The sequence below is a fragment of the Hyla sarda genome, chromosome 6, assembly GCF_029499605.1.
Source record: "Hyla sarda isolate aHylSar1 chromosome 6, aHylSar1.hap1, whole genome shotgun sequence".
Classification (NCBI taxonomy): Eukaryota; Metazoa; Chordata; class Amphibia; order Anura; family Hylidae; genus Hyla; species Hyla sarda.
In genome coordinates this window covers 120156878-120171753 of record NC_079194.1, presented here as the reverse complement: position 1 = coordinate 120171753, position 14876 = coordinate 120156878, and the positions used below count along the sequence as shown (strand labels likewise).

Sequence of the window (14876 nt, the reverse complement as noted above, 5' to 3'; positions counted from 1 at the left end):
AATTATAAACACAATATTTCATAGCAAAATGCTAACAACATTCCAATACATTTTATAAGTGATTCCATTAAAATAGAGCCATACTGTCCATACATCTGGTCTATGAAATAGCGCTAATGTGGTAAAAGGGGTTACCTGCTTGAAACACATTAGTGCAATTTTGTAGGCAGAATGGGTGGGGGCACACATTAGGAACAGACTGGACCCATGGTACCCTAATCCACCCGTGCATCAAAGCATTGACTTCCCAAGACCTCTGACAGTGTTCTGTGGTATCTGTCACAAAAACATGAGCAGCAGATTATTTAAGAGTTTGAAGTGATATCCCGGGAAGGGCACTGTGTAGGAATCAGCCCCATTGGGATCAGCCCTATCCACACTACCAGCAGTTTAGTGTGGGTGATGTTGCTGTGAGTTTCCCTTTAAAGCCAAAACAGGCCCTTTACTTTGGGGGAGGAGGTGGTTGGTTAAAGACCTCCCCAACACCAACCATTGTATAGGTAAAAATGAGTCCTGTCTCCTCAACCCATTGAAATAGCATGGGATTAGCATTTTTTCTGCTTATATCCTGAATACTTACCACGTGTATGTGAACTTCTGAGACACTGGAAATGTGATGAAAAAAAATTAAAGCATAAATATATCATAAGGTTTTTAAAAGAAAAGGTGAAATAAATAATTGTCCCTAGTATTGTTCTGCCTTTTCACATTCTTGAAATATAGTGGTAATCCTAACTGACCTAAGAAAGGAAATGTGTACAAGGACTAAACTAGTACTTTCACCCTAGAAATATATTTATTTTTATGTTTTGCCCTCTTATGGCTCAGCAGATCAAAAAATAAAATGGTTCTTTATTTTTTATTTTTTTTTTTCATTATTTCATTTAGCAGTTTACAAAAAATTGAGAACAACTCCTCCTATACAAATGACCTCATTATACATCAAATAATCCTTAAATTTGGAGATACCAGATTAATATTTTTCCGTACGGTATCCCATTTTATTATTATACTAGATCCTGCCATTGTGTAAAGCTCTTATGGAATAGTTTATTTTTAGTCAGGCTTACCAAGGCTCTATACACATACGAAATGCGTTTTTCCCTGATCTTGCTATCCATTATTTTCCTTATAATTTCAGGATATACTGAATATACATAACCACCTTTATCAATAAACTCACCTTTTTAACCCCTTAAGGACCCGGGGTTTTTCCGTTTTTGTACTTTCATTTTTTCCTCCTTACCTTTAAAAAATCCTAACTCTTCCAATTATGCACCAAAAAATCCATATGATGGCTTATTTTTTGCGCCACCAATTTTACATTGTAATGACGCCAGTCATTTTACCCAAAAATCTACGGCAAAATGGAAAAAATATCATTGTGTCAAAATTGAAGAAAAAACGCCATTTTGTAAGTTTTGGGGGCTTCCGTTTCTACACAGTACATTTTTTGGTATAAATGACACCTTCTCTTTATTCTGTAGGTCCATACAATTAAAATGATACCCTACTTATGTAGGTTTAATTTTGTCGTACTTCTGAAAAAGATCATAACTAAATGCAGAAAAATGTATACGTTTAAAATTGTCGTCTTCTGACCCTTATAACTTTTTTATTTTTCCACATATGAAGCAGTATGAGGGCTAAGTTTTTTGTGCCGTGATCTGAAGTTTTTCGCGGTAACATTTTTTTATTGATCGGATTTATCAATCACTTTTTATTAATTTTTTCATGATGTAAAAAGTGACTAAAAATACTCTATTTTCGACTTTGAAATTTTTTTGCATGTACGCCATTGACCGTGCGGTTAAATTAAATATATATTTTTATAATTCGGACATTTCCGCACGTGGCAATACCACATATGTTAATTTTTTTACACTGTTTTTTTTTTTTTCATGGGAAAAGGGGGGGGGGGGGGGTGATTCATACATGTTTGTATTATTCATATTTCCAGTTCATGACTCCAGATCATCTCATCTTACAGGTTATCTGAACGTGGTTTCCATTATTCCTCATCATGCAGATGGACATTGATATTAGATGTAAGCATCAACATAGTAATAAACTATTGGACCATATCAACAGGATGCGTGCATCGGTGGAGCTCATTGACATATACCTAGTTGCTGAGGGACAGAAGTTTCCATGTCATCGAGTAGTGCTAGCCTCATTCAGTCCATATTTCAGGGCCATGTTTACATGTGGATTGGTAGAATGTAACCAAATGGAAGTCACTCTCCATGACATCACTGCCGGAAGTGTCTCTATTATTTTGGAATACATGTACACATCACAGCTCTACATCAACAACCTAAATGTCCAAGGAGTGGCCACCGCTGCCTATTTTATGCAGATGGATGATATCTTCAAGATGTGTCAAACTTACATGATGGACCATATGGATGCATCAAACTGCATAGGGGTCTTCTACTTTGCCAAACAAATAAATGCAGATGACTTAGAAGAAATGTCCAAGAAATACTTATATCAACACTTCAGTGAGGTTGGCCTTTATGAGGAGATACTAGAAGTAGAGTTTCAACAGTTGATGGCAATGATTATGTCTGATGACCTCAATGTTTCTCGAGAAGAGAGCATCCTAGACCTAGTTCTAAGATGGGTGAACTATGACAAGGATCACAGGTCCCAATACCTTATTGATCTCTTGAAACAAGTCAGATTACTACTCGTGAGCCCCTCTTTCCTTCGAGAAGCAAGGAAGAGAAACACCATTCTCTTGTGTAATGCCCAGTGCTATGACATTGTTGAAGAGGCTCTAGAAACCATTGAAAAATCTACCCAAGTCTCTTTAAGTCTCCGCTATGGAATGGAGACCACAAGTCTTCTGCTCTGTCTTGGCAATAATGCCACAGGCATCAGGTCAAAATATGGAAATTATGGAGATGCCAGCTTTTGTTTTGCTCCTACAACAGGAAAAATATGTTACATGCCATCGCCAAAACAAGGAGAGATGTTGGGCTCAGTGTTGACAGGTGTAGTGACAGAAAACAATGATATAATATTGGCTGGGGAAGCAACAGCTGTGAGGTTGTCCAGGCAAAAAAGCAGTCGTATTGAGATCTGCAGGTCAGTAGAATCCAATTGATAACCCAATGTGTTGGTCAATATTAACATTCTACCTAGTTCAAAGTCATTTTTTAAGAGGATCTATATGGAAGAGACTTCCCTGCTGTGTTTGGTCCTATACCCTAATGAAGGAATAGGCTGTATTTTTATTAAATATATTTTTATTAAATATATTTGTTCTTCACTTAAAATAGACTATAAGCACTAGTTTCTCCCTCCTTCTGTTTTTATGTATCGGAATTGGTACGTAACTGATATACTGTACTGCTCAATTGATGATCACAAATATGCCATCAAATATTTCATCATTTGGTAGTTATCAAAAGTAAAGTTTGGTGACAACCAATATGATCATTGTGGCTTCAAATATGGTCACTTTTTCTAGGATCAACATCATTGCTTCCAATATGGTAACCATCATTGCTTCCACTATGGTTGCTATCACTGCTTCAATATGGTTACCATCATAGTTTCCAAAATAGTCCCTGTTTTTGCTCGCAATATGATCACTATTATTGCTTCTAAAATAGCACCATTGTAGCAGAGGTATCATCCAGCTTTTCTTATTGAGAAGCCCATCACCAGAAGCCTTGGAAAGTCAGTTAAATATATATTATTGTTATTATGTGTTTAATTTAAAGCTTCTTATTGACTAGGTACCACAACCGAGGTAACTATTGCTGGGAAAAGCTCTGCACCGCTGAGTACCGGGAGCTGTATGCTTTGGGCACTGTTCAAAATGACCTCTACCTGATTGGAGGTCAAATGAAGCTAAAAAACCAATATGTCATTACCAACTGTGTGGACAAATACTTGGCGGATAAGGACACCTGGAGGAGTGTGGCGCCACTGCCCCTTCCTTTGGCCTCCCATGCTGTGGTCACGCTCAACAATAAATTATATGTGATGGGTGGCTGGACACCACAGGTTAGTGGAGACTAACAAAGTAAATGCATATAAGTATAAAGGATAATGAAATGCTATGCCACTCTCTTCCTGCCGGGACAAACATGATTGCTGAGAACAATGGGGGGATGTATCAAAACCTGTGCAGAGAAAATGTTGAGCAGTTGCCCATAGCAACTAATCAGATTGCTTTTATTTTTCAGAGGCCTTAATAAAAATTAAAGAGCAATCTGATATGCTGTTATGTGCAACTGGTCAAGTTTTCCTCTGCACAGGTTTTGATAAATCTTCCTCCTTCAATATTTTTCTAAGGGTCGGTTGCCTGTTATTGTTACCCTCCTCTTGCATTCACGTAAACATTCATATTCTACTGGTGTAATGGTGTTACTCTGAGACACTGTACAGAGCCGTTGAGATTACACAAGTCTGAGACACAATTTTTTTAAGTGACAGAAGACATAAATCATATGAGAGCTTATAGTCCAGACCTATATGCAAACAATGTAACTTCCAACATAGAACAAAATATAGAGCTCATGGCAAAAGAACAGATCTGGAGAAAGCTCAGTGCTTCATCCATTACAGCTGAGACTTACCAGTGCAAAACAGATCCTGCTTGATCTTGGCTAATATATATATATATACAGTACAGACCAAAAGTTTGGACACACCTTCTCATTCAGAGTTTTCCTTATTTTCATGACTATGAAAATTGCAGATTCACACTGAAGGCATCAAAACTATGAATTAACACGTGGAATTATAGACATAACAAAAAAGTGTGAAAATATGTCATATTCTAGGTTCTAGCCACCTTTTGCTTTGATTACTGCTTTGCATACTCTTGGCATTCTCTTGATGAGCTTCAAGAGGTAGTCACCTGAAATGGTCTTCCAACAGTCTTGAAGGAGTTCCCAGAGATGCTTAGCACTTGTTGGCCTTCATTGGGTTCAGGTCTGGTGACTGTGCAGGCCAGGTCATCTGGCGCAGCACCCCATCACTCTCCTTCTTGGTCAAATAGCCCTTACACAGCCTGGAGGTGTGTTTGGGGTCATTGTCCTGTTGAAAAATAAATGATGGTCCAACTAAACGCAAACCGGGTGGAATAGCATGCTGCTGCAAGATGCTGTGGTAGCCATGCTGGTTCAGTATGCCTTCAATTTTGAATAAATCCCCAACAGTGTCACCAGCAAAGCCCCCCCCCCCCCCCCACACACACACCATCACACCTCCTCCTCCACACCAGCACACCTGTGAAGTGAAAACCATTTCAGGTGACTACCTCTTGAATGTCAACAAGAGAATGCCAAGAGTGTGCAAAGCAGTAATCAAAGCAAAAGGTGGCTACTTTGAAGAACCTAGAATATGACATATTTTCAGTTGTTTCACCCTTTTTTGTTATGTCTATAATTCCACATGTGTTAATTCATAGTTTTGATGCCTTCAATGTGAATCTACAATTTTCATAGTCATGAAAATAAAGAAAACTCTGAATGAGAAGGTGTGTCCAAACTTTTGGTCTGTACCATATATATATATATATATATGTATGTATATATATATATATATATAGTCGCAATACACATTATAAGACAGTGAAAGAAATGGTGGCGAGGAATTGCTATATTTTCCAAAACACCTGTGGTGTGTGCATTCCAGGTTTCAGGAAGCACATATCTCGTTCAGGGAAGGCTGGTGAGATATAATTCCAGAAATAGTTGAATCCCTGGCAAAGCTTTCAAAAGTCCTATGATTGAGTTGTTTGTTATTGTGTAAAAGGAAGGTTTGGTAGTGGAGCCATTTATCCCATTCCTGTGCCTCTCCAGGTTTTCAGACTAGCACAGGTGCTGAAGACAGCTTGTCACAGGGCTTTAAAACTTAGGTAAGAATCAGTGTACGATTTTGGCTGGAAACACAATATTTTTTACATGAAAAGTTTTGAATATGACCCCAATGAGGGATTAAAGGAAGTTTATAATATATGTGCTGCATGTAAACAGAGGGAAATGAGAATGGATAAGGGAGATTATGGAGATTTTCCTCTAGTGTAAGCTCCTTTTTCTGTAGAAGCCTAATGATGAGAATGAAGCATGCTGCTAAATGGGAATTAAATGAGTCTCTGGCCACCTAATGATTCATTCCACTAGATATCAGTCAGTATCGCTCCCCTCTCTTTGCTCAAGGGTCTAGCTTTAGAAAGTTGTGTGTAGCAGCCCCTGAAAGTTAAGCGGACACATAAGAACGAATTGTTGTTTTTTTTATCACACAGAATTAGTAATGGATCTGGGGGACTAGACTTGTCCTGTGTAACAGTATTGAAGATTACCAAATAATACAGAAGATTTGCCACTGACAACTCCTGTAATATCTCCAGTTGTGCCTAGTAGTTTGCATGACACTTTAACTAGTTCCTTAAACTATTAAGAAATCTCCTCTACACAGTTTACTACACTGCTCAAAAAAATAAAGGGAACACTAAGATAACACATCCTAGATCTGTATGAATGAACTAATCGTTTGAAATACTTTCGTCTTTACATAGTTGACTGTGCTGACAACCAAATCACACAAAAATTATTAAGGGATATCAAATTTATCAACCAATGGAGGTCTGGATATGGAGTCACACTCAAAATCAAAGTGGAAATCCACACTACAGGCTGATCCAACTTTGATGTAATGTCCTTAAAACAAGTCAAAATGAGGCTCAGTAGTATGTGTGGCCTCCACGTGCCCGTGTGACCTCCCTACAATGCCTGGGCATGCTTCTGATGAGGTGGAGGATGGTCTCCTGAGGGATGTCCTCCCAGACCTGGACTAAAGCATCCGCCAACTCCTGGACAGTCTGTGGTGCAATGTAGCGTTGGTGGATGGAGCGAGACTTGATGTCCCAGATATGCTCTATCAGATTTAGGTCTGGGGAACAGGCGGGCCAGTCCATAGCATCAATGCCTTCCTCTTGCAGGAACTGCCGACACACTCCAGCCACATGAGCTCTAGCATTGTCTTGCATTAGGACGAACCCAGGCCCAACTGAACCAGCATATGTTCTCACAAGGAGTCTGAGGATTTCATCTCGGTACCTAATGGCAGTCAGGCTACCTCTGGCAGCACATGGAGGGCTGTGTGGCCCCCCAAAGAAATGCCAACCCACCCCATTACAGACCCACTGCTGGAGGATGTTGCAGGTAGCAGAATGTTCTCCACGGCGTCTCCAGACTCTGTAACATCTGTCACATGTGCTCAGTGTGAACCTGCTTTCATTTGTGGAAAGCACAAGGCGCCAGTGGTGAATTTGCCAATCTTGGTGTTCTCTGGCAAATACCAAACATGGTGCATGGTGTCGTCCTGCATGGTGTTGGGTTGTAAGCACAACCCCTGCCTGTGGATGTCAGTCCCTCATACCACCCTCATGGAGTCTATTTCTGACCGTTTGAGTGGACATATGCACATTTGTGGCCAGCTGGAAGTCATTTTGCAGGGCTCTGGCACTGCTCCTCCTGCTCCTCCTTGCACAAAGGCAGGGGTAGCGGTCCTGCTGCTGGGTTATTGCCCTCCTACGGCCTCTTCCACGTCTCCTGATGTACTGGCCTGTTTCCTGGTAGCGCCTCCATGCTCTGGACACTACGCTGACTGACACAGCCAACCTTCTTGCCACAGCTCACATTGATGTGCCATCCTGGATGAGCTGCACTACCTGAGCCACTTGTGTGGGTTGTAGACTCTGTCTCATGCTACCACCAGAATGAAAGCACCGCCAGCATTCAAAAGTGACCAAAACATCAGCCAGGAAGCATAGGAACTGAGAAGTGGTCTGTTGCCACCACCTGCAGAACCACTCCTTTATTGGGGGTGTCTTGCTAATTGCCTATAATTTCCACCAGTTGTCTGTTCCATTTGCACAACAGCATGTGAAATTGATTGTCAATCAGTGTTGCTTCCTTAGTGGACAGTGTGATTTCACAGAAGTGTGATTGACTTGGAGTAACATTGTGTTGTTTAAATGTTTCCTTTATTTTTTTTGAGCTGTGCATAATATATGTCGAAACACAAAATGGGAGGTAAAAGATAAGACAGAAGTTTCCAAGAGTCTCTGACACAATCGCCTGAATGTCCCACACATACAAGTGTTCTCATAGAAGCCTCTAGCACTGATAGGGTTAATCTATTATGATGGAGTGACAGCTTGTCAAGAGCGTTGAGTTATTTATATAGCACAAAATATACAATAAGACAGCAAAGTCTGCCCACTCTTTACATGCCAGAGGCAACTCAGAACAGGGCAGCATGAGGAGAAGCCTGCGGGCATTGGACCATCCGCACCCCAAGGGAACATGCAGCTAATCCTACAGCCATACGGACAGCTCAGGAGGATAATGAGCTGGGCATTGTCATTGTTTTCTGTACTGTTAACTCTTTTATATTTTGAGCTGTCAACAGGTACATAGCCATAGGGGGTACAGAGGTAGCAGTAACACCCGGGCCCTAGATCCTGAGGTGTCAAAAAGGCCTGTTTTTCCTATAGAAAAACACTAATATTTTAAATAACAAATGCTAGGTGGTGAGCCCAGTGCCATATTTTGTACTAGGACCCAGAAGCTTCAAGTGTTCCCTATGGCTGTCAATTACTATTGAGACCCACAATGAAACATAGCCAGAAACATAATTGTAGGCTCCTGAGCACATCTGGAAGTGTATAACAGGGTCTTCACAGACCAAGTGCTATATGAATTGCTAGTGTTTTCTTACATGGAAGAAAGGCCTTTGGACCCCTCCAGCACCTAGGCATTGGTACAACTATATTTTTTAGAGTTACAAAGCTCTGAGCACCAGAAAACACAACTGCCTCTCACCATTGCTCAGCTACTCCCTGTAGGGCTGGATTTAGACCAATTTTGGGGCCATGCTTCTCAGTGACTCACAGGTGACTGTAGATGTTATCTTCCTTTTTCTTGTCCATACGACCCAGACCAATATGGCAACTTCTCCTGCTGACTACAGACTATACCAAGACATATATGGCCCCTCACTTCTGCAGCCACCCCATCCTTTACACTGCCATCCTGCTGTTAATGTTAATACTGTGCCCGCTGTCACAGGTGACTCCAATACTGAACATACTATAATAGTGCCTGAAGACATGGAGAGGGGTCACAGCAGTGGAGTAAACAAAAAATGGGCCACAAACCAAATGGCTAATTAAAGGGTAATGTCAGGATTTTAACTTATCACCTATCAACAAGATAGAGAATAATGTAAGTGTCTGGTGGGGCCTGACCTTTGGGATCCACATCAACCACAAGAATAGAGGTCCCTTGTCCCCTCGGTGCATGGAACACCATGCCGCTCCATTCAGTCTCTTTGGGATGTTTGTTCATTGATGTGTTAAGGGTTTAGCAGAGAATTAGTGGAGTTGCAGGTGATCATGTGGGCTGCTGAACCATTCACCTGCGGGATAAGGGATCTCCATTTGAACGATCAGTGGGGCACCCACTGGCCAGACCCAAACAAATATATATTTACTACCTATCACATGTATAGATGATGACTTTGAATCTTGGCATACAGACCTGAGATCAGACCAAAAGATTCCTCCTCTCCATACGCCGCTCCCCATGGCCCACTCTCTCTCAAATACACGTTTCCCAAGGGCGCCCCCACACATATAATACTCCTTATGCACCATAACACACTCCACACCCCCGCATATACACTGCTTTCTATTGCTCCTCACTCTTATATACTGCTCCCTATGGTCCTCTTATATGGATCTCCCAATGGCCCCTTCTCTCTTTATACACTGGTCTCCTAATATTCCTTCAAGTTCCCCCTCCCTTATTCTTTGCCCTATTAACTCTTCCTCACCTGTGTACACTATTCAGCAAGGACATCATCTCTCAGGCAGGTACTTTTAGATACAGTAAGTGTGTTTGGCCTGTTTATGGGCTCTGTGCTGCCCATACTGCTATAAAGTGCTTGCCAAGTTCTGCAATCTGCCACAATTTGCGCAAAATTGCAGTTTTTCTTATATTTGTTGCTGCAATTTTGTGCAAATATCCGCAAAATGCATGAATGTGTCTGTGTTCTGGGCAATTGCCTTCTCCCTAACACCGGTCCTGACTCCATGCCCAAACCGAAAGGGTTTCCATCACATACATTGCAAGTGGGCGTTTATTTATGAACTAAGACTGGCATTAATATTAGACATTCTGCTTTTGTCAGTCGGTACTCAAAACAGATGGCAGGAAGGAAGGCATAGCTTACCAGCTCTAGCGAGTGCCTTCATCCACACGGTGCGCGATGCCTGTTACTTTTCAAATTAGTAGAACATGTTTTGCTTAAAATATGATAACAATGATTTGCATTGTGTAGAAATGATTATTCTCTGTCGGTTCTGCTGGAAAGTAAATGACAAATCTATAGCAAGTTATTAATGGTAGACATGTGGGCTAAGAGCGGGGATCCGTGCAGTTATTTTAGGATACTGTACATGAGGAGCAGGTAGACCACATGGAAGTTCGATTTAACATGTAGGTTAATCTTTAAACATTTAATGAAGATACATAAACAGTGGAGCCACTGTTACATTACTTATCTTGTATTTACATTATTGATGTACTTATCTTACATTACTTACCATTATTACACTGGTGGTAACTTAGAAACATAGAATGTGCAGATAAGAACCATTTGGCCCATCTAGTCTGCCCAATAATCTGAATCCTATGAATAGTCCCTGGCCCTATCTTATATGAAGGATAGCCTTATGCTTATCCCATGCATGTTTAAACTCCTTCACTGTATTTGCAGCGACCACTTCTGCAGGAAGGCTATTCCATGCATCCACTACTCTCTCAGTAAAGTAACACTTCCTGATATTACTGCATAAACCTTTGCCCCTCTAATTTAAAACTATGTCCTTTTGTGGTAGTTTTTCTTCTTTTAAATATGCTCTCCTCCTTTACCGTGTTGATTCCCTTTATGTATTCAAAAGTCTCTATCATATCCCCTCTGTCTCTTCTTTCTTCCAAGCTATACATGTTAAAGGGGTACTCCGGTGGAAAAAAAGATTTGTAAATTACTTTTATTAAAAAAAATCTTAATCCTTCCAGTACTTATTAGCTGCTGAATACTACAGAGGAAATTCTTTTCTTTTTGGAACACAGAGCTCTTTGCTGAATCACGAGCACAGTGCTCTCTGCTGACATCTCTGTCCATTTTAAGAACTGTCCAGAGTAGGAGAAAATCCCCATAGCAAACATATGCTGCTCTGGACAGTTCCTAAAATGGACAAAGGTGTCAGCAGAGAGCCTTGTGCTCGTGATTCAGCAGAGAGCACTGTGTTCCAAAAAGAAAAGAATTTCCTCTGTAGTATGCAACAGCTAATATGTACTGGAAGGATTAAGATTTTTTAATAGAAGTCATTTACAAATCTGTTTAACTTTCTGGCACCAGTTGATTAAAAAAAATAAAAATAAAAAGTTTCCACCGGAGTATCCCTTTAAAGGGGTACTCCGCCCCTGGCATCTTATCCCTTATCCAAAGGATAGGGGATAAGATGTTAGATCGCCGCGGTCCCGCTGCTGGGGACCCCAGGGATCCCCGCTGCGACACCCCGCTATCATTACTGCACAGAGCGAGTTCGCTCTGTGCATAATGACGGGCGATACAGGGGCCGGAGCAGCGTGACGTCATGGCTCCGCCCCTCATGACATCACGGCCCATCCCCTTAATGCAAGTCTATGGCAGGGGGCGTGACGACCGCCACGCCCCCTCCCATAGACTTGTATTGACGGGGGCGGACCGTGACGTCACGAGGGGCGGAGCCATGACGTAACGATGATCCGGCCCCTGTATTGCCCGTCATTACGTGCAGAGCGAACTTGCTCTGCGCAGTAATGATAGCGGGGTGCTGCAGCAGCGATCCCCGGGACCCTGGCGATCTGACATCTTATCCCCTATCCTTTGGATAGGGGATAAGATGTCTAGGGGTGGAGTACCCCTTTAAGGTCCTTTAACCTTTCCTTTAACTGTATACATACAATACATTACTTATCTTGTACTGGTCATGAGTTAGAGCTTGTAAACTTTTCTGGAGCTTAACTCATTATTTTGCTAGTGGAGTCACACTACAATGCTTATCTTGTCCTTATCCTGATTTATAGTCTTTTTGTACTCCAGAACTTTATTCACAATTCTGCAAGCTTTATAACTAAAAGCTTCCAGTATAACCTGCTTGCTTAGTGTCTGCTCAGCACTTGTTTTGTGTATTGTTAACAGATGTAAAAAGGACAAACTACCCCTTTCCCCCACTTAGGATCCCAACTAATTGTTAGTGTTGTGTCGGTGCACAAGCTTGTTGACTGTTTCCAATGACAACCAGCAGAATAGTGAAGGCAGCTCTGGAGAATAATGCAGGCTGGAATTCTGGATCAGTACAGTGATCCCTCAACCTACAATGGCCTCAACATACAATAGTTTCAACGTACAATGGTCTTTTCTGGACCATTGTAAGTTGAAAACCAGACTCAACATACAATGCTACGGACAATCCAGATCTGTGTAACATGTCAATGGCTGGAAGAACCGACCAATCAGAATGGGCAATTTACTGGTAAAATACCTGTATTACTGAAGTGCGTGCACTGACTGATGTCTGGTAGCACCCCCTACAGTACAGGGAGGTATTACATGGTCTGTACACTTTACCTGTACCAGGGTTACCTGCTCCTTTGGACACCAGGTAAGGGCGACTCCATTTAACTTTTTTTTAGGACATTGCATGTACTTTACAGGACCCTGAAGAAGCTCCTGTCCTCTACATAGACCAGTGTTTCCCAAGCAGGGTGCCCCCAGCTGTTGCAAAACTACAACTCCCAGCATGCCCGAACAGCCATTGGCTGCCCGGGCATGCTGGCAGTTATAGTTTTGCAACAGCTGGAGGCTCCCTGCTTGGGAAACACTGACATAGACAGTGATTTACAGCTCCCAACAGATTTTTCTTCTTTTATATGTAAGGATTTGCTTTATCTATATTAGTTATCTACTTATTTTTCTTTAATTCTCACTTTTCCTATATTTGGATGACCATTTTTTTGGCTTCAGAACCAATTACCAGGTTTCCATAGAGTTCTGGTCTCAACATACAATGGTTTCAACATACAATGGTCGTCCTGGAACCAATTAATATTGTAACTTGAGGGACCACTGTACAAGGTTACTAGTGTTGCTCGCAAATATTCGCAATGTGAATTTTATTCACGAATATCGCATATTGGCGAATTCGCAAATATTCGCGAATATAGCACTATATATTCGCAATTACGAATATTAGTTTCTTTTTTTCCCAGTACACATCACAGTGATCATCCCTCTCTGTTTCCAGCTTGTGTGGTGTAAAGAAGGCTCTAATACTACTGTGCGAGACTGGCATACGAATTTTCGCATGTGCAAATTTTAGTATATGCTAATTTCCGCATATGCAAATTTTCGCATATGCGAAAATAAAACGCGAATATTACGAATATGCGAATTTAGGGAATATATGACGGGTATTCGTCCATATATTCGCGAAATATCGCGAATTCGAATATGGCCTATGCCGCTCAACACTAAAGGTTACTAATGTCCTGTATTTACATAACCTGGCTCAAAAGCTAAGTAGGAATCATAGGGTACAATTGACGTACAATAATATTTACAGCCGCCACTGCATGCGACAGATCTGGAATACTTGTTTGGGAAGATTCTTTTGAACCCTGTGTTTATTGCTTTACTGTATTACTGTTTATAATGACATATACTGTTTCTACCAATACAGATAGATCACCCTGATGATGAACCTGATCGTCTGAGTAATCGCATGTTGCAGTATGACCCAATCACTGACAAATGGAAAACATTGGCTCCAATGAAATATTCCAAGTATCGCTTCAGTGTGGCTGTGGTTAATGGTGAAATATATGTCTTAGGTAAGAGCATGGGACCATTTGGACAGTGCTCAAGGGCCATAACCATTAGGAGTCCACAACCTTTGTATAAAAAATAGAAAAGACATGGAATATAATGCAAAATGGATTTCTGAACAACAATTCCAGAGGCCCAGGAAACCCTCGGTCCACCCCTGGTTCTCTATGGACATGGCTGCTTTTCACACTGGCTCTGTGCTGTGGCTACTGAGGAGGAAGCCTATGTGGGAGATCCCCTTCTTTACTGTTATGTACCTCAATTGGATTAAAGGGGTTAGCCAACTTAAGGTGATTTTAAGGGGTACTCCACCCCCAGACATCTTATCCCCTATCCAAAGGATAGGGGATAAGAAGTCTGATCGCGGGGGTCCCGCCACGCCCCCTCCCATAGACTTGCATTGAGGGGGCGGGGCGTGATGTCACACGGGGGCGGAGTCGTGACGTCACGATCTTCCGTTCCTGTGGTCGGGAGCCAGACCCTCCAGCGCTTCCGGAGCAGTAACAGGTGGGTGCCGCATGCTATATTGCGGGGGTCCCCAGCGGCGGGACCCCCACAATTAGACATCTTATCCCCTATCTTTTGGATAGGGGATAAGATGTCTAGGGGTGGAGTACCCCTTTGAGTACTTATTTGTCAGACAGTATAGACATGTTTAGGAAGGATACGTGCTAGTCTTGGGGCTAAATGGCTGTGTTGTGAGTCCACCATAAACTGCTGCTTTCTTTTTGTGAAATTCCTATCTCCTGTTGGAGTCTATCCCACTACAAGTCACAGGACCCCTTGTTTGTAAGTGTGAGGTCACTTTGCTCCCTCCAACAGTCACCCCACCTTTTGCAGCACAGCTAGGCACCCTTCCATGTGTGCTGTGCTTCAAACTACAACTCCCTGCAGCCCTGTGAAGAATGATC

The 14876-nt window shown here is 41.8% G+C and overlaps 1 protein-coding gene across 6 annotated transcripts in view; it reads left to right on the top strand.

Moving 5' to 3' along the window:
- The window catches only part of KBTBD12 (kelch repeat and BTB domain containing 12), a 123727-nt gene that overhangs the window by 40766 nt on the left and 68085 nt on the right, over nt 1–14876 (top strand). For all 6 annotated transcript variants that reach the window (XR_008844994.1, XM_056524848.1, XM_056524850.1 and 3 more), the window contains 3 exons: nt 1991–3093; nt 3750–4020; nt 13820–13970. Coding sequence is in view for 5 of the 6 variants with exons in the window: in XM_056524848.1 (XP_056380823.1) it covers nt 2024–3093; nt 3750–4020; nt 13820–13970 (1492 nt within the window). In the remaining variant the exon portion in view is untranslated. The remainder of the gene's footprint in view (nt 1–1990; nt 3094–3749; nt 4021–13819; nt 13971–14876) is intronic.